This window comes from Artemia franciscana, chromosome 2, assembly GCF_032884065.1.
Source record: "Artemia franciscana chromosome 2, ASM3288406v1, whole genome shotgun sequence".
Classification (NCBI taxonomy): Eukaryota; Metazoa; Arthropoda; class Branchiopoda; order Anostraca; family Artemiidae; genus Artemia; species Artemia franciscana.
Window position 1 is genome coordinate 47425663 of NC_088864.1, and position 21731 is coordinate 47447393.

Genomic DNA, 21731 nt, shown 5'->3' on the forward strand with positions numbered 1-21731 from the left:
CACTGGAAAAATTCATTTGTCTCAAAATACAAAGAGCCCCCTAAATTGTGGTTCTTTATCAATGAGTCAACTTATTCAAGCTATAATACACTTTAGCACTATCAAACAGTTCGTGGTAACGAACTGTAGTAAGGAGCGACCCGGGTCAATAGTAACCGAAACTCTAAAAAACAGAATTTTGATACCAATAGTTATATAAAAAGAATCAAATCCTAGTGCTGATTTTAAATATATTACATAAAAAAAACTATTTTTTAACTGAAAGTAAGGAGCAACATTAAAACTTAAAACGAACAGAAATTACTCCGTATATGAAATGGGTTGTCCCCTCCGCAATCCCTCGCTCTTTACGCTAAAGCTTTTAATTGTTTTAAAAAGCAGAATTGTGGCAAAGAGTCAAACTTTAGCGTAAAGAGCGAGGGATTGCGGAGGGGATAACCAATTTCATATACGGAGTAATTTCTGTTCGTTTTAAGTTTTAATGTCGCTCCTTACTTTCAGTTAAAAAACTAGTTTTTTTATTTAATTTCTGAACGTTTTTGAATTAATGCATGTTTGATTTTGGCTCTCCACACATAAATTATTAAAATGAAATTTGCATATTAATTCCTTTTTTGGCTAAATGGCTTTCTCTTAGTTTTGATCAGACGATTTTGAGAAATAAGGGATGGGGAAGGAGGCCGAGTTCCATGCAATTTTTTTCGGTTACATAAAAAGGCAACTATAAATTTTAATTTTTAACGAATTTTTTTATTAGTGAAAAATATACGTAACTTAAGAATTAACTTACGTAACAAACTTTTATAGTCTTTAATTTTTATTATGTATATGAGGGGGTTTGTACCCTCGTTAATACCTCGTTCTTTACACTAAATCGTAAGTTTTGTCCCAATTCTTTAAAAATGACCCCTGAATCAGAAAGGCCGTAGAATAAATAGTTGAAATTACTAAAAATACTATAGCATAAAGAGCGAGGTATTTATCTCCTCCTAAATACCTCACTCTTTATGCTAAAGTAATTTTAGAACCCCTCATATGCGTATTAATCTCTGTTCGTTTTAAGTTTCAATGCTACTCTTTACTTTCAATTGAAAAAACTTTTCCATGTTTATTTTTTCATTGTTTTTTTTATAGTAATTTTAGAAGATTCTGCGCCCTTTTCAGTGAATTTCTGTTCCCTCATGACATATTTCTCCAAGGAAAGATCCTCCCACATAGCCCCTCCCCTCAACCCCACCCCCAAAACCAAAAAAAATCCCCTGAAAACGACTGTACACTTGCCAATAACCATTATTATATGTAAACACTGGTCGAAGTTTGTAACTTGCAGCCCCTCCCCCAGGGACTTTGGGGGAGTAAGTCATTCCCAAAGACATAGTTATTATGGTTTTTGACTATGCGGAACAAAATGGCTATCTCAAAATTTTGATCTGTTGACTTTGGAGAAAAAATGAGCGTGGGAGGGGGCGTAGGTGCCCTCCAATTTTTTTGGTCACTTAAAAAGGGCACTAGAACTTTTCATTTCCGTTAGAATGAGCCCTCTTGCGACATTCTAGGACCACTTGGTCGATACGATGACCCCTGGAAAAAAAACAAAAAAAAAACAAACAAACAAATAAACACGCACCCGTGATTTGTCTTCTGGCAAAAAATACGAAATTCCACATTTTTGTAGATAGGAGCTTGAAAATTTTGCTATAGGGTTCTCTGATACGCCGAATGCGATGGTGTGATTTTCGTTTAGATTCTGTGACTTTTAGGGGGTGTTTTCCCCTATTTTCTAAAATAAGGCGAACTTTTTCAGGCTCGTAACTTTTGATGACAAAGACTAAATTTGGTGAAACTTATATATTTAAAATCAGCATGAAAATCTGATTCTTTTGATGTATATTTTAGCATCAAAATTCCGTTTTTTAAAGTTTCGTTTACTATTGAGCCGGGTCGCTCCTTACTACAGTTCGTTACCACGAACTGTTTGATAATTTTCATCAAGTTTAGTCTTACCCATCAAAAGTTACGAGCCTGAGAAAATTTGCCTTAGATTAGAAAATAAGGAAACACCCCCTAAAAGTCATAGAGTCTTGACGATTCACATCAGATTCATCACACCATCAGATTAAGCGTATCCGACAATCCTACTGTAGAAGTTTCAGGCTCCTATCTACAAAAATGTGGAATTTCGTATTTTTTGCCAGAAGACAGATCACGGATGTGTGTTTATTCGTTTCTTTCCCAGGGGCGACTGTATCGACCCAGTGGTCCTAGAATGTTGCGAGAGGGCTCATTCTAACGGAAATTAAACATTCTAGTGCCCTTTTTAAGTGACCAAAAAGTCAGAGGGAACCTAGGCCCCCTCCCACACTCATTCTTTCCCAAAGTCACCGGATCAAAATTTTGAGATAGCCATTCGATTCAGCATAGTCGAAAAATCTGATAACTTTGTCTTTGGGGACAATTTAATCCCCCACAGCCCCGGAGGAGGGACTGCAAGTTAAAAACTTTGACCATTGTTTACATATAGTAATGGCTATCGGGAAGCGTACAGACGTTTTTAGGGGGACTTTTTCGAATTGGGTTAGAGATAAATTGGGGGTTACATCAGAGGATCTTTCTATGGAGAAATTTATCATGAGGGAAGAGAATTTTCATGAAGGGGGCGCAGGATTTTCTAGTATTATTTAAAAAAAAAATGAGAAAATAAATATTAAAAAAAACATTTGAACTGGAAGTAAGGAGCAGCATTAAAACTTAAAACGAACAGAAAATATTATGCATATAAGGGGGTTTGTCTCCTCCACAATACTTTGTTCTTTACACTAAAGTATTTTTAGTAATTTCTACTATTTATTCTACAGCCTTTGTGATTCAGGGGTCATTTTTAAGGAATTGTGATGAAATTAAAGCTTTTGTGTAAAGTGCGAGGCATTGACGAGGGGGCGAACCTCCTCATATATGTAATAGAAATATACAAGTATAGAAGTTCGTTACGTTAGTTAATTCGTAAGTTACGTATATTTATTACTGATAAAAAAGTTCGTAAAAAATAAAACGTTCTAGTTGTATTTTTAAGTAAATAAAAATCGGAGGGTAACAAGGCCTCCGCCCCCATCCCTTTTTTTCAAATCATCCGATCAAAACTATGAGAAGCCAGTTAGCCAAAAAAATATTAGTATGCAAATTTCGTTTTAAATATTCATGGACGGTGAGCCAAAATCCAAACATGTATTAATGCAAAAACGTAAAGAAATTAAATATAAAAACAAGTTTTTTTAACTACAAGTAAGGAGCGACATTAAAATTTAAGACGAACAGAAATTGTTCCGTATATGAAAGGGGTTGTCCCCTCCTCAACGCCTCGTTCTTTACGCTAAAATTTCTTTTATTGTTGAAAATATGAAAATTTCACCTGGAAGTAATGAGTAGCATTAAAACTTAAAACGAACATAAAATATTACGTATATAGAGGGTTCGTCTCCTCCACATTACCTTGCTCTTTACGCTGAAGTATTTTTAGAAATTTCAACTATTTATTCTACGGCCTTTGTGATTCACGAGTCATTCTTAAAGATTTGGGATAAAATTCAAGCTTTGGTGCAAAGAGCGAGGTACTGACGAGGGGGCAAACCCCCTCATATACGTAATAAAAATACACAAATATAGGAGTTCGTTACGTAAGTTAAACGTAAGGTACGTATGTTTATTACTAACAAAAACGTCCGTACAAAAAATCAAAAAAAAATCTAGTTGAATTTTTAAGTAGCCAAAAACTCGAGGGCAGCTAGGCCTCCTCCCCCACCCCATTTTTATCAAAATCATCCAATCAAAACTATAAGAAAGCCATTAAGCAAAGACAAAACATTAATATTTGTGTCTTTAATATGCAAATTTCGTTTTAATTATTCATGTGCGGTGAGCCAAAATCAAAACATGCATTAATTCAAAAACGTTCAGAAATTAAATAAAAAACAAGTTTTTTTAACTGCAAGTAAGGAGCGACATTAAAACGAACAGAAATTACTCCGTATATGAAAGAGGTTGTCCCCTCCGCAACGTCTCGCTTTTTACACTAAATTTTTTTATTGTTTTAAAAAGTGTAGTTGTGAAAACGAGTCAAACTTTAGAGTGAAGAGTGAGGCGTTGCGGAGGGGACAACCTCTTTCATTTACGGAGTAATTTCTGTTCGTTTTAAGTTTTAATGTCGCTCCTTACTTGCAGTTAAAATTTTTTTTTTTATTTAATCAACCTCTAGAGGTCATGCGACTTGCCAGCAAATGGTGGGACAACATAACGAGCAAGTCGTTATGCTGGGACAACAAAAAGTCGTATGGATTTGAACTGCAAGAAAATCAAGCTGAAACAGAAATTTGGCCGAAGGTGGAACAAGTGAAGGGGAGCTAAAAAGCGTTAACATCGAGGCTGAGTGGAATGAACTGACAATGCAGATGTCATCAGACAAGATACCAACATTTGAAGACACTTGAATTGTCGAGGAGGGGGTAGCAGGATGAACCTTCAACATTTCTCTGTGGGTAAGTACCTCCTACATTTCAGAATTTTTTTTTTATGTCATTCAACAAACTCAATAAATATTACAATTTTGGGGAAAATATTAATAAACAGAAAACGTCCTTCTAAAATGTGTTTAGAACCTAGCACTCCCTATAATGCACTCTTTGAAGCTAATAAGAGAGATGAGGCCTTATACTATGGCCTATCCCCTTTTGCTTGTCTCTATACCATCATAGATGAGGAGGAGGCGTAGATACCCTAATACAAGAAGCTTCCAAGGACACTTCCCCTCCCTCTACCTTGCGTAAACTGCCAAAAGTGCGCATCAGAACGTTCAAAAAAATCAATACTTTGAGCTTACTGTGCTTGAGCTCAGACTCGCTTTCGTTAAAACAGTGGACTGAACTTTCATATTACTTCCTATCCAATGGCTTTTTTGAAGCCAACATGATTTCGCGGTAATCCAAGAAACGGATTATCATATCGGATATCGATGCTCCCAGTTACAATAAAATAATGTTTCTTATCTGGATGTTACATTTCAATTGTTTATAATTATTTTGATTCTGATTTATTTATATTACTGATTTTAAATTTATTATACTTAGATTTGCTAAATTTACATAAAATGTATTAATATTTTTGAGAATTATTTACTTATTATTACTATTTTCTCGTACAAATCAATTTTTTTTCGACTTTTTACGATGGTTGAGGCCGGGCAACAACTAACAAGTGACTTCTGAAGCGAAAGATCTGATTGTAAGCCCATTCCGAAAAACACTCAGTCCCTTAAAAATTTGCAAGAGATATACTTCTATTAATTTTGTGAAAACCTAAATACGGTACGTGTATGATATAAACCCTACCCAATATTCTTCTAATATGTTTCTCTGTCACTCAATCCTAACGAAATATACCTAATTATGATAAAAATATAATGCTTAAGAAACAAGTTTGGGCTATATATTTGCACATTTGAGGGGGGGGGGTAAAATATTTCGGCTCTGCATGCCTGATGTGTTAGGTACAGGTATTCTGCATATTATGGAGTGAGAATAGTTTTCTAACTTCAAACTCTCCAAATACTTCACAACCACCACCACCCCCCCACTAATGTGCAAATAAATAGCCCAAATTATATATTCTCCATCTATTCTTTCACTTCTCTTTGCCTTGTCTCATGCTAAACTGAAAGAAACTAACAAAAAAAATACCGGTTCTATAATGCACCAATGAATGAACAGCTTGAGCGGTATGGGCTACATCATACAAGTACCCTAAATACTATCAGAGTAGTAAAATACCAAACCTGAATGGTGAAGAAAAGACTTTGCCACAATCTTTCTCTTCACAGATATACATAACGAATGAGGGCCCGTGAATTCTCTGGTGTCTTTTCAATTCTGACGTTGTGTAAAAACGCTTTACACAGTTGACTTCAAGGCATGAAAAGGCAGGAGCATCTTGAAAAATAAAAAATGGTCAAATATGCATAACCTTCTCTGCTTTTCAATGTATACCATCAGAGCCCCATAAACCTTGATGGCTTCAGATTAATACCCCTCCCCGTACGCATATTTTCACTATTTAAACTGCGGTGATTTCATTATTTTTATAACTATATCATAGATTTATATTATTACTATAAAAGTTCTATTCATTACTATTAAAGTAATAGTTGATGCTATTAAAGTACTATTCATTATAAATAAAATATATAAAAATTATATTTTCTATCTTTACTATTTCTTTTATTATCATTATTTTTTTATAATTTCTGAAGAACAGAAGATAGAAATTTACAAAACAGCTACGTTAATCGTTATCCATTCTAAAAACATATAATAATAATACACGAATTTGTTTGATTTTCCTTTTTCCAGTGTTAGTTACTTTTTTGTTTTTGGCTTATTTTTCTTACTTTCACCTGATTGCGCAAAGCATCAAATTGTTAAGGTTCAAATTTGAATATTAAGACAAGGAGAGGAAGCAAGACAATTTTTCTAAGGGACAAGGTCAAAAATCAAAGCAAATCTATTTTCAAGCCCTAGTTTCCAAAAGCCAAGTTGACCATGTAACCAGTGTAAGAAAATGCACCAAGAATATGATTCTTCCAATACCAAGAATATAATGTCTTCAATATTGACATATTTATTTTTTATTTATAGTTTTATTCATTGTTCTTAGGAAGGAAGGCTATTTTTTAAGTTCTTACATTGTGATATGTGATACAGAATACTGTTTTGTATGGTCTTATTCGGCTTATAACAATACATTATTGTTATTATACAAAGCGTAACTAGCACCAAGTAGAAAATCAAGCAAATAACAGACATAACATAAAAAAATAAACAAAATAAACAAAAAACAGAAATTAATCCAACAAACAATAATCCAAACATTAATCCAAAATAGATTAAAATCATAAATCTCCTAAATTATCAAATACCATGCGACTGTGGCAAATTCTATGTAGGGAGAACCCACCAGAATTTCGAGAAACGCCTACAATAACATAAAGATAATATCACCAAGGCTCTGAATTCTAATATTACTTCTGTTTCTTTTATTTCTGCTTTAAGCAGCCATGTTTTCGAAAATCCAAGCCACAAAATACTTTTTGAAGAATCCGCCATTATTAGCCATGATCTAGGCATAAAGCAAGTAGTTCGAGAAGCAATTGAAATAACACTTAAAATTAATAATAATATTTCCTTAAATACGGATTTAGGAGAATATCCACTGAACGCTCTATGCACAAATTTAATTAGACATGACCTTACGAAATATTATAAAAAACCAATAGATATTAACACAGAACCTGTCACAAATAGACCTATGAGATCAGCAGCGAAAAAAGCTAGGCTGGCATTAAAAACGTGTTTTTAAATCATTTTCTTTCATTTCAATGAATTACCTCATTTCATCACAATTTATTTATCAGTCCTGGTTGAACTTCGCTGAGGTAAGGATGCTGAGACTGTTTTGAAAAACTGTTCATTTTAGTTTTGTTGATTTTATCCTCTTGTAAGTTGTTTTTTCTTATTTGTATTGCTGAGGACGGCCCCTGGACATTGGGCCGAAATATCAATTCTAATTTTTTTCCCACTGTCTTGAGAAATTCCCTATGGTTCTTCTTGTTTTTGGTGTTTGCGATGGAAAGGCAGTGTGGTCTTCGTCGTTATTTACCTAATTTTTTTCTAATTTGTCCAAATTACCCCCCCCCCCCCAAACTCCCCCAAAGAGAGCGGAACCGATCCGTTTTTGTCAGTCACGTATCTTGGACTTGTGCTTATTCTTCCCACCAAGTTTCATCCTGATCTTTCCACTCTAAGCCTTTTCCAAGATTTCTAGTCCTCCCCCAACTCCCCCAATGACACTGGATCCGGTCGGGATTTAAAATTAGAGGTCTGAGTTACGATGTTCTTCTAAATATGAAATTTCATTAAGATCCTATCACTCCTTCGTAAGTTAAAAATACCTCATTTTTTCTAATTTTCCAAAATTGACCCTCCCCCCAACTCCTGCAAAGAGAGCGGATCAGTTTCGGTTCTGTCAATCACGTATCTAGGACTTGTGCTTAGTTTTTCCACCAATTTTCATCCGGACCCTTCCACTCTAAGCGTTTTCCGAAATTTTAGGTTTCCCCCTCCAATTCCCCCCAATGTCACCGGATCCGGTCGGGATTTAAAATAAGAGCTCTGAGACACTATATCCTTCTAAATCAAATTTCATTAAGATCCGATCACCCGTTCGTAAGTTAAAAATGCCTCATTTTTTCTACTTTTTCCAAATTAATCATTCCCCACTCCCCCCCAGATGGTCGAATCGGGGAAAAGACTATTTCTAATTTAATCTGAGCTGGTCCCTAAGATGCCTGCCAAATTTCATCGTCTTAGCTAATTCGGAAGTGCCTAAACTAGCAAAACCGGGACCGACAGACAGACAGACCGACAGAATTTGTGATTGCTATATGTTACTTGGTTAATACCAAGTGCCATAAAAACCATAGCGAATCCCTATAGTGGAACCATGGGTCACTCTCCTCTCAACATTCCACGTATAAATGGGAATATTATACGCAATCTTCCAGCACAGATGTTACTATAGAAGAATAAAATCAAATCGAGTGTCTCGCTTTGAGAGATCAAAGCGAGTTTGTTGAAGTTGTGAATGTTGAGAGATCAACATTCAGTGTATAAATGAGAATCTATAAAAACAGAAGACTATATTTACTTGAACAAACGAAAAAGGTCACCAAACCCCAAGTCCATCACCCCTAACTAAATATCATGGGTTAACAAACAAATTCATAAATTATAAATTAAATAATTTTTTTTGCTAGTTTAGCTTCAGTCTGTTATAATGTGAATTGTTCTTATCTATTTACTTTTTTTCGTGTTTAATTAGTTGTCGTTGTTTCCTTATGTCATTTTTTTATAAAGCACTTTTTTTGTTTTTTGTTCTTTTCGGTTTTTTTCCTTGAGAAAGTCTCCCGGACGTGGGGCTGAATTATTTGGAATACTTTTTTTTAATTAAAGTATTGTTTTGTTTTTGTTTTTTGTTCACTGCTTTGTTGAAATTAAAACCCGTTTTTTGCTTATTTTTTCGTAAATCTAAAAGCAGTGTGGTCTAACAAGTTATTTAATAAAAATCCACAAGTGCCATCTGGCTTTGGCGTTTCTCGGCATTTTTTCACGCTTCGTAATTGTGTTTTTTTTTTCTGAAACAGAGATCAAAAACTTATAACTACAGTAATTCCGCTTTATTATTATACTTGAAAAACCTTAAGCAACACCACATGCTAGATGGCGTTGGTGATTTTTTATCAACAGTAGCACCTTATAAGTTACCCATACTCTTTGGTGGCTAGTTGGTAACAACTCTTCTTCCTCCTCTTGGATTTCCAAGCCTTCTGGAGTCCACTTCGGCCTTCTTTTTGTTTCAAGACGATATTCAAGCAGCAGGTGATGATGGGTCAGGAATAAGTCTTGCAATCATCTATGTGACCTACATGCAGACATTATTACGTCTTAGGAAATGCTTTGTATAGATGTTTTTCAGTGTTAGCTGGTAGGTTAGAGAGGAGCAACGCGTAGATTTCAGGCTGGAGGTTTGCCTCACTGAAGATTTTCTTTATGTTGATTACTTCCTGCTGGATGCATAGACATTCAAAAATCAGGTGGTTCAAGGATTCTGGAATAGAGTTGCAAAGTCTGCAATGTGGACCGGCTCGTTTATACCAAGTAAACTCTTCTTTTCTCAGGATCAAAGAGTTGCTTTTGATTCTATAGTAAAGAATTTGACCTGCCCTTGATTGAAGTAAGAATGGAATGAGTATTTTGTTTTTGAAGGAATTCCACTTCTGAGTATGTCTCTGAAGGTCTGGGCCTTCAAATTGGGTTAATTGGATTATACAAGGAGCTACTACCTATCTAGTCTGCTACCTCATTATATTTGATGCCTTGGTGGCTCTGCTGGACTGGAACTTGACTTCAATAAAGCTATTTTGGAGACTGATTAATTGATCTCTGTTTTTGCTCAGGTCTGTATCCATGGCACTCCAATGAATATTATCAATGAGCTTAAGGACGCATTTGGAGTCTGAGAGCAATACTACTCTTTTGGAAGCTGGTGGATTTATATTGGTGACATTTTAAAACATATTAACTTATATTTTGAAGGGTTCCTTGTTGGATCAAAGGAAGCCAACTGCAGCTTAAGCATAGACAAATTACCAATTAGGCTTGTATGTCTATAGCTTACTAGAAAAACGTCATCAGCATATGTAATATATGACAAGACGACTCCTCAATAAAACACTGTTGTAGAACAATAATTTATAATTTGGCTTATTGTTCAAAACATATCCCTAAAAAAGGTATCTTCCAAATGTAGTGGGTAAACGCCCCCTTCTCCCAATTGACGTCACTGTGTGCACAGCATTGATATGATCAACCCTTGAGTAGAGTTCCTTCCTAACTGTAATTGACATTAAAAATAAGCTGCAGAACCCATGCTATACAAATGACATAAAACATAACAGAGAAGCCATCTATCTAGATAATTTATAAAGGTTCAGTATATGTCAGTCCTTTAGAGGACCAGGAATAAGCTGATGAATTGAGAATTGGGCAAATTGATTACAAAAGCATCTAGTAAGGTCTTTGCTTAGTTTCAAACCACTACTGTGTGCCAACTTTAAATTTAAAGAGTATTAAAAATCGTAAATTTCGAAATAGAAATACATGACGGAATCAAGAATAAAATCAATTCCAGGGGCCACAAAGTCCCTTCTATATTGATTTCAGGTTTCTCCCAAGCCGCAGTGAATCGGCACTGATATTTTTTCCAAATAGTCCTTATTGCTGTAGGTTTATCTTTGTAAAATATTTATTTTCATCCCTAAGATCCGATCTGGGTACATCTATATTTGGTATATTTCATTTTCTTTTAACCAAACTCATTTAGAACATTCACACGGAAGTTTTTCCTCGATATAAAAGCTTCTTGATAAAAGAGCTTTTTTCCAAGTATTTAATATTTGTTTCATTTTCATTCACCTGTTTTGTTTTCATTCACCTGTTTCATTTAACTCTCCAGAGCTAAGGGAGATATGAATCCTTAAAATCATTATATTCTACTCAAATTTTATTCAAAATTATATTATTTCAAAAATCTCCTACATTCATGTCTAGGCATAATCGACTTCTAAAAAGGGTAGTAAGCGACATCTAAAGCATCATGCTGAACCCTTAATCTGGAAATTAAATCACTGATATCAAATTATTTCAGAACTCACAAAAAAAACTAGTCGCAAAACTTACTTTTGCTGTGAAATTTCTGTACATGCTGATTTAGAGAGTAAACACTTCTGTATGCTCTATTACAGTCCTCATGTTTACACTGGTATGGACGAATATTGGAATTCGTATCTCTTACTTCCATAGATTCATGAATTGACTGAAGAATCACATTCCAAAGTAAATGTCTGCAAAATTAACATTAATAAATTCGAGGTTCAATTTACATTACATTTTGGTCAGCCTCATAATTTTTGAATAAGATATCGTTAATAGTTTTTATGGAGGGGGGGGGGGGGGGGTAGGGCCATGGAGAAAGGGCCAGGGGTCATTTCCAATGATCGTTGGAATAAAGTGTCTGTTTAGGGGGAGGGAGGGGGTCAAGCCATGAAGGGAAGGCAGGGGTCAGTTCCCATGATTTTTGGAATAAAATATTTTCAATAATTTTTTTCTGAGGGGGAGGGGTCGGGCCAGGGGCCAGCTCCCTTAGACTTTGGAATAAAATATCGTTAATAAGTTTTTTGAGTGGGGGTGGGGGTCAGGCTTACCTGGTTTCTCAACTATTTTAAAAACCCTCGCATAAAAACATTACATACCTCCAGGACATAGCCTACAACACTTGCCCTGGGCTCTTCTGGGTTGTTTTAACCCTAGAGTTTTGTTATTTGATTTTTGACCTAATTTATCAAATTGGCTATCTCAAAAATTCCATCAGATAGATTTGGAGAAAAGAGGGAAGGGACGCTAGTTGCCCTCCACTTGGAGTTGGTCTTAGACTTTTACAGTGAGAGAAGGAGGCAATACCCAAACTCTTGTTTGTAGTAATTTTTGTTTGTTTCAAGCTTGATTTGCATATTCAATTTTAGTTTCACTCATTTTAAGATTTACTTATTCATTTAAATTAGTACCTATTGTGTCTTTGTTTACTATGATTGTTTATTTAATTTCTGTTTGTTTTAAATTTCATTCATACTTCAATAGCAAAATATATTATTTTGTTTTAAGCTTGATTTGCATATTCAATTTAAGCATTACTCGTTTTAAGATTTATCTATTCATTTATATTAGCACTTGTTGTAAGTTTTTTGCTATGATTGTTTATTTAATTTCTGTTTGTTTTGTGTTTCATTTATTCTTTAATAGTTATTTCTGGCTGTTTTGAGTTTGAATTTAACAGGTTTTTGTATCTGTGATCTCAAGTTTTCTATGGCCTTTATTTTTATTTGAAAAACTTCTTTTTTGGAAAGTTCATTTTATATTATTTTTTGTTCGTTTTTTTATTGCAAAAAGTTTCAAGTTTAAAAAAAATTCATTATTTCAAAATCAATTTTTTTCAACTTCAAACTTTCATCAGAAGTGTCAAAACTAACATCAAAGTGACAATATAAAAGTACAAAAGTATCAAAGTAAAGAAAGCATTAAAGAAAACAAGGTATCAAAGTAAACAAAGTATCAAAGTAACAATAAGTAACTTGCATAACTTACAGCCCTTGCACTGTAAATCAAAGTTGCCATGTAAATCCATGTATCAAAGTAAACAAAGTAACAAAAATTAAGTTCAATAACTCAGAGCCATTTCCCAGGGTTGGGAGGGGGGTTCAATCCCGGAAGCATTTTATTTGGCCTTTGAACTATTTTTAACAAAATAGCTTTCTCAAAATTTTGACTGGATTTCCTTTGGGAAAGTGGGGCATGGGCTAGTTGGCTATTGATCTCTTTTGACTTTTAAAAAAGAATTAAAAGTTTCAATTTCCAATCAAATGAACCCCCTCTAAACTTAATATGACTACCCCTTCCACAAAAAATCTTATATTCTTATAGTGGGCAATTTACATAAGTTACAATCCTTGCCCAGGGGAGTATAATGGGTTTCTCAATCCCTAATTTATAGTATTCGAATCTTTGACTATTTTGAACAAAATGACTATTTCAAAATTTTTATAAGATGCAACTGGGGAAAATGGGCACAATGGATGGGGGCCTTGTTATTTTTTAATCACTTTCAAATCTTAAAAAGGGCAAAATAAATTTTGATTTTTGATTGGAATAACTTCCTTCAAAGTTTATATAACCACGCCTTCCATAGAAGCTTCATACGTTAATGACAGATTGATAGTATAACTTACAACCCTTTCCTTCAGGACTGGTGAGGGTTCAAACCCAGAACCATAGCTATTTGACATTTGGACAATTTTGAACAAATTGGCTAACTCAAAATTTTGATTACAAGCATTTAGAAAAAAGGATGTGGGGGTACTCTTGACTTTTAAAAATAAAGCTAGAATGCCCGATTTTTTTTAGCTAGAAACTTTGAAGTTTATGCAACCATACCTTCCATAAAGACTTAATATGCCCCTGGGTCGTAATTTACAACACTGGCCCCTGGGTTCTGGGGGGGGGGGCTGTGTTATACCTAGAATTTTTGCTTTATGATCTTGGGTTTATTTTGATCAAAATGGCTATATAAAAAGTTTGATCAGATGTATTTGGGTAAAAGAGGATGTGGGAGGGGGCTAGTTGCCATCAGATCACTTCTGACTCTTTAAAAGGGAATTAGTATTTGAATCCCCTCTGAAGTTTATGCAACCATCTCTTCCATAAAAACTCTATATGCCCCCAGGGCACAAGTTGACACCCTTCCTTAACAGTATGGGGGTTATATTGACCCCAAAGATTTTGTTATCTGATCAACAGACTATTTCAAGTAAACTGGCTATCCAAAAATTTTGATTGGATGCATTTGGGGAAAAGAGGGTGTGTGTGGGAGGGGGTAGATGCCCTCTGATCACTTTTGACTAATAAAAAGATAACTAGAACTTTCAATTTCCAATTAAATGAGCCACCTCTGAAATTTAAATGACCAATCCTTACATAAAAACTTATATGTCCCCAGGGTAAAAGTAAAAACACTTGCTCCAGGGTTCTCTTGCCCTCTGATCTCTTTTGACTCTTAAAAAGTGAAATAGAACTTTCAATTTCCCATTAAATGAGCTCACTCAGAAGTTTATACAAGTTTTTGAAATCTGGTCTTTCAATTATTTTTAACAAAATGGCTATCTCAAAATTTTCCTCAGATGCAATTAGGGGGGAAAAGGTGTGAGGATGGGGGGGAGGCTAGTTGCCCTCTGGTCACTTCTGACTCTTAAAAAAGGCAAAAATTGTGAATTTCCAATCAAATGAGCTCCCTCCAAAGTTTATACAATCACCCCTTCCATATGAACTGCCTCTGGGACAAAATAATTAATAATAAAAGAGTGGAGCATTATGGCCTTTAGAGGCAACACTATACCGTTGCCTCTGAAAAAAAAAGAGATTGCACCTCATCAAAGTGACATTTTTTGTCACTTTGTCTTGCAAACATCATTTTTTGTCCAAAGAAAATGCCATAAAATGTAAATTCTAGGACAGTTGATTGATTTTTCATGGTCTAAAACCCTGAACAGGATGTTTTCAACCTTCCATCCTGAAAAACTGATCTATTGCATATACATCAAGCCTTATAGTCATGTGAACACTGTAGTGAGTTCAGTTTTTATTCATTTTTTTTCTTTAATTTTTTGCTGTAAGACATCAGTTTTTGCGAAGTAGGTCAAAATGCCAGGGAATACAAACTAAAAGATAGCCTATCAACTTTTCATGATTTAAAACTCCTGACTGGGGCTCAGTAACCCCTGTTTTTAAATAGATCCATGCAGTTCATTATTTATTTCTAATCCTTTTTTCTGTCAGAACTAGTAGGTGACAACAAAATTGCAGGTAGACATTTAATAGTTCATTGAAAAGCTACTGCCTCTTTCTGTGTGTCTCTTCTCAGTTTGTCTTAACAATTCCATCTCACTCCGAAAATACAATACCTTTAGAAGTATTTTCTTCATACTGAAGTAATGAAATAAAACTCCCAGCAAAAAGACATTATTTGGTACAAAATTCCCCATACTCAATGAATACACTTCAACTAAATAGCTTGCATAGACATTTGTGCCTAATTACAGTAGCTTTCAATGGATGTTTGAAAATGTGAAATATTGAATAATGAACAAGTTATACAACCTGTTGCTAAAAGGGCAAAAACTTATTTCCACACCTTATATTATAATTTCCACAGTCCAAATTTGTTAGCAGAGCTTTACAGTCTCCCCTCTTGCATACTCCCCCTACCAGCTCCTTTAGTAAAATAAATTAAGTTTTGAAAAAAACTACCTATTGAAAAAAATAAATCATTATTTGCCTTCATTTTCATTAAAATAGTTGACTTTTTTATATGAAAACTCTTAAACATACCAGCAACAAAATACCTCAAACTCTTTTGTTACATGATCAAGTTACACATATCTTGTGGAAAATTTTAAGGAAGGTACGAAGTACAACTTTTTTTCATGTCATGTTCTATAAAAAAAAATCATATTGAATAAGAATCTTTTTGTAAGAATCATTAGGTCTTTTAAAAAAAAATAATAAGGACAAATTTATTCTAAAAAAAGCTTTTCTTAAAGAAGTAAAGAGACAAGTCAAAAATTAAAACAAAACAAAAATTCATCTAATGCTGCAGTACATATCACCCTACACTTCCCCCAACCTCCACATCCAGTAAGGATGTTCATTCCCAAAATTGACCCAAACTCTATTCTAATAGCCCAGATGTTGCTCTATTCATTTGCTTATAATTTTGAATGGATTTTGACTCTGTAACATTTAATTTGTTGTACTAAACTTTTAATATACCTGATTTATTAAAAAATTACATTTGATTTTTAATTAAATTGATTTGGTTGTGGGTTATCAATTTATATTAATAAATGGCATTGATATCAGTAAACCACATAAAGCCAAAACATAAATCATAGGCAGTACAATAGCACTGTCTAAGTAAAGATACAGGATAAGTCAAAGTATTACCATAGATTGTGTAACACAATATTGTGATGTTTTTCCAAAATTTAAGTAGCAACCACATTTCAAATTTGGAAATATTCAAGAAATAAAGTTATAATTATTAACTTATCTGTTGGGCATTGCTTGACAAAGAATATCAAGAAGATCTGAAGAGTTCTTGGCATTATTTGTGGCAGAAACCTTAAATTACTAAAAAATTGCCAGGGATGCCAATTTGAAGGGAAAATTGACTCCTAGACTTTGAAAATTGCTTTCCCTTTTGTATCATTGTTTATTAAAAAATTCTATAAGAATTCCACAAAAGTTTTCCTGGTGTAAATCAGGGTATGTGGGGTCTATAATTCCCTTCAAAGGCAAAGCTAGGTCTCCAAGCACAGCATAATAAAAATGATAACAATAGAACAGAACAGGTTGGTACTCCTTCTGCATGGACACAAAATTTCCAAATTGTGAGAAAAATATACATATTTTGCATAAACATCCACTTTATTCTATTCTCAGCATACATTTTGTACAGCATGCTGGTTTACAGATAGATGTCTACAAGTAGAACTAGCATTGGGTGAAATGCAACTAATTTTAGTCATAATTCTAAGCACATTCAAATCAATTGTTTTTTTTGGGGATGGTTAAAAGAAACATTTAGAAAAGTGAAAATAGCAAGAAATCAGCATGGTATTATAAGTAGAGGCAATTCTACATATATGGAATAGTGTGTGAATCCAAAATATAAAGAATAGGATGTTCTTGTTGCATGTTAGGCTTTTACAAAAAAAAACAGAATTTAGATGTTATAAAATTATAATTTTGAGCTTACATTAACTCTTATTATCACTGCTTATTAGGCATTCCAATGACAAATAAGATAATTGTAGTTTTAATTAAATATTAGAAATAAAAATTAAAACAATTAAAGGATTCCTGGAGCAGATCTCTCTCTCTCTACCAAATTCTATGACCAAACTGCAACCAATTTGACTTATCTAGTTATAGAGCAAATACCATTAAAAAAGCATTAAGTTTTATTTTCTTTGTTAATGATTTCTGTATCATTTAGGAAATTATATTTACTGTTTATCTACCTTCTTATTATTTAATAATTCTATTTTTGTCCTATTTGTAGATTTAGAGGGTATAATAATTTCCACTTTTGAAAGTTTCAAAACAACAGAATCTAATCTTGAACTGATAGATTTTAGGGTAAATGTATCTCAGTTCATATAATTGAATTACCAATAAAGTGAACATACTTGATGCCTTTTTTATGCTCTTTTTACAAATATAATAATTACTTTTATCACAGATTCAAATTTAAGCACTTTTTGAGCTCTTAAAAATGAACAAAATATGGGGTATAAAGAAGGCTTAAAACATTGGTTTCAAACTTTGAACATGCCACTCAATGCCTTTTTTAGGCTATTTATGAATAAAATAATTGCTTTTACTGCAAATCCAAATTTAAGCACTTTTTGGACTCTTAAAAATGATGAATTTTCAATTAAAGTATGAGTTATTGGTTGTTTTGACAAAATAATACTACATTTTCTTAGTGCCAAAATTATTTATAGTTAGGTTAGGCTAGGTCAAAAAGTACTTAAATTTGAATTTGCAATAGAAGCAATTATTATATTCATAAAGAGCATAAAAAAGGCATCAAGTGGTATGTCCACTTTATTGGTAAGTCAAATATGTGAACTGTGATACATTTACCAATTCTAGTAAGTAAAAATACCTATAATATCAGGGAAACTGATATTATTGAAGCACGTATTTCCTCTGAAGCATGTATTTCCTCAAAAAACCCTTTGTCTACTTTACAACAGACTTCTGAAACCTCACCTGCAGTATTGTGCCATAATTTGGCAGTCAACCTTCAAATCACACCTGAAGAGACTTGACTCAATCCACAAGCATGCATTGAAAATTATTGGAAATGTAGACAACTATCTGTCCCTTGGTTCTCTTTACCATCTGTCATGCTCAGTTTTTGTTTTTAAATTTTTATCTGGTTTACTTCCATCTCCCTTCCAAAATCTGTTTTGGTTGATATCTGAACAGCATAATTGAAACACGCGCTCTGCATTTGACCTTCAAGTGAGACGAACTCCAACAGTACATTCAGATTTTTCCCTGGATGTAGCATGTGCTAAAGTGTGGAACATGCTTCCAAAAGAGCTGAGATGTAGGAGCTCCCTTGGGTCTTTCAAAAATAATTTAAATGTGTTCTGCTGATGGGCGTGGCTTTCACCATTCCGCTGTCACAGGGTTAAAAATTAATAATTGAAAACATGTTGGACCCATAACCCAGTCTGAAGTTTCAAACCATCAGCCCCTGAGTTAATGGCCCCGCATGCTTCCACTTTGCCAACCTGCTCTTTAAAAATTGTCAGATAGTGGTTTCGATCCATTGCTTGAATTGTACGCCAAGCCCTTAAAAACGGACCTGTCCAGGATTTGAATCCGGGACCTCCTGCACCCAGAGCAGGAATCATACCCCTAGACCAAAAGGCCATAAATCAAGAATCACAGCCTTAACCACTGCACTGTCACAAGGTAATACTATACTTATACAAAAAAAAAAAAAAATATATATATATATATATATATATATATATATATATATATATATATATATATATATACATATATATATATATATATATATATATATATATTATTTAAGAATTAACAATGCTTCTTGACTACTAAGGTCCCTGCGTTGGCCCTGCACTGCATTCCTGCAGCATGATTTGATCTCTGGGTCCCGTATTACCAAGCTAAGGTCAAATCCACTGCGCCACCACAGGGATTGAACCTTGGTCCTTGTTATTTCCAACCATAGCCTTATCCACTATCACAAGGTTAAAGTTTATTCAGGTGAGGAGGTTGTAAGTCCGGGAGGAACCCTATGGTTAAGATTAAAAAAAAATTATATAATGAGGTGGCATGTGGTTGTGTTGAAGAGTGAAGTGGGAGCCGTACTGCGTATTAGTGAAGAATCTTTTATGTTTATGGGTCTCAACGTGAGTTTTGTCACAGAGCAGTGTACTTTAAATTTAGTTATTTCCTTTTTTTTAATTAAACCCAATTGAACCTTGAAAAAAATTGACCTGAGCAAATATGACAAATCCCCAATAGAAATCATCACTCTATCGCATACAGAGGTTCTCAGACACTGACAGAAATTAGATACTAACAAATCATCAAGACCAGATAACCTACATCCCAGGCTATTAAAAGAAACTGCAGCTATCATAGCAGAACCACTTAGGAGAATTTTCCAGACATCACTTACATCTAGAGAGCTCCCAGCAGACTGGAAAATAGCCAACATTACACTGGTTTTCCTGAAAGATAATCATTCCAAGCCTGAAAACTATTGGCCAATTAGCCTGACCTCAGTCATTGTCAAAATACTTGAGTGCATAGTCAATGATTCAATCCTTAAACATTTGACAACCAACAAGATCTTGTCCCCCAAGCAGCATGGCTTCCAGTCAGGGAAATCAATTGAAACTAACCTCTTGGAATCATACAAGGAAATCATAGACCTAATTGACCATGGACATCTGGTTGACCTTTCTCCTGCTGGACTTTGCTAAGGCCTTTGACAAGGTTCCTCACAGTCGACTGCACTTAAAAATATCTGCTATCAGCATCAATCAGGCTGTTGTAGACTGGCTGATGGATTTCCTTACAAAGTGCAAGCAGAAAGTTTGCTTATTGCTACAGATGGCAAACCAATATACTCTGACAAGGCTGAAGTAATGAGCAGAGTACCACAGGGAACTGTACTGGGTCCAACTCTCTTTCTGATTTACATCAATGAGATATTTAACCATATTGACAATGGCATCCAGCTGTTCACTGATGATGCAAAACTCTTTGGTATTGCATGCCCTCAGAGTATTCAGCACATCATAGATGAGCTGCAAGTTTGGACCCAGGACTGGCTTCTCCAATTTAATGCAGGAAAGTGCTGTGTATTACACCTTGGAACCAATAACCCAATGGCAAACTACACAATCTATAACCCCACCACCAAAGTAAGAGAGCAACTAAAGAACAGAGCAGAAGAAAGGGATCTAGTTGTCATTATTAATGATAAACTTAATTTTCACAGCCATGTCCAGCATGTTATTTCCCATGCAAGCTCTAGTCTGGACTACTAAAACAAACCATCAACAGAAGACAGGCATCTATATTTATAAAATTACACAAGGCTCTTGTCAGACATCAACTTGATTTGGCATGTGTCTTGCTGGTCCTTCTTATCAACAAGATGTGAGGCTCATTGAAAATGTACAGAGACAAGCAACAAAATGCATAAAAAGTCTAGCATCAACCTCATATGAGGACTGCCTCAAGTACCTCAAACTACCCACTCTGTTTTACCAATGCTTGCACAGCAATATGATGCTTACTTGCAAGCTACAGAACAAAAAGTCAGCAATCTTTGGTGGCAATCTCAGTACCAGCCAGCACAACACAAAAGGACACTTCAGTCCTTTTCAGTCAAAGTCAAGCTCCTAATCTAAAACTTGCCAAACATTCTTTTTGAGAAGAGTCATAAATCATTGGAATAAACTGGAATACTCAACTGTCAGTGCTCCCTCCATCCAATCCTTCAGAAACCAATTTGACAAAGAGTAGGAGAAGAAGCAATGGAGGTTCAACTGGCAGTCATCAACTCAAGAGCACTACAGGTCTGAAAGACCTTAAAGCTCTCAGATGGATTAAGGTAATTAAGGTAAGGTAAATCAAGAAGCATAGAATATTTGTAAATTTTGTTGTTCACTAAGCTCACATTTTTACTCAATAGCCTAATAAAAGATTAAAAAGCAGCATATTTGGATAAATATTAATGTGAAACATATTTTCCTTATGTTTCAACATAATATGTTTCAAAATATGTGAAACATATTTCCTTATGTTAAAAATAAGCATGGATTAATTTTAAAAAAATTATCTTGTCAGAGTAAAGTGCTATCTTGGAAAGTGTTTAGGTTAGGAAAATGGAACTTTCAGGGATGGGTCTACAGGCTAAAGTATGTCCTGGGAAGGTATTTTAAAGTACCCATCTCTACTCCTTCTCCCTCTGGAGGGCCCTGAAATTTGCCTACATGACGGGTCTATACCTATTGAAATTTTGACAAAACAACATTTAACCTTAATTTTCAGTTACCAGTTGCCCTTTCTCTGCCTTTAGTTCTGAAGATAACGTATCTAAGACTTCTGCTTATTTTTCCCACCAAGTTTCATCCCAATCCCTCCAACCTAAGCATTTTCAATCATTTTAGTTTCCCCACCCCAAACTCCTCCCAATGTTACCAGATCCAGTCGCGACTTAGAATAAGAGCTTTGAGACACAATATCCTTCTAAATATCAAATTTTATTGAGATCTGATCACCCATTTGTAAGTTAAAATACCTTATTTTTTTTCAGAATTAACACCCCCCCAACTACCCCAAAGAGAGCGGATCTGTTCCGGTTATGTCAATCCTATATCTAGGACTTGTGCT

General features: G+C 34.5%; 1 protein-coding gene across 4 annotated transcripts in view; it reads right to left on the reverse strand.

The window, feature by feature from the left end:
- Positions 1-21731, reverse strand: part of LOC136042817 (zinc finger protein 611-like) — a 46373-nt gene that overhangs the window by 23217 nt on the left and 1425 nt on the right. For 2 of the 4 annotated variants that reach the window (XM_065727764.1, XM_065727759.1), the window contains exons 2-3: positions 11340-11503; positions 5822-5975 (exon numbers count right to left, since the gene is read on the reverse strand). In XM_065727764.1, the coding sequence (XP_065583836.1) occupies positions 5822-5975; positions 11340-11460 (275 nt within the window). In that variant the 5' untranslated portion in view covers positions 11461-11503. Of the gene's footprint in view, positions 1-5821; positions 5976-11339; positions 11504-18047; positions 18080-21731 lie in introns of those variants that run through there. The other 2 variants (XM_065727756.1, XM_065727769.1) reach the window with 2 other exon arrangements.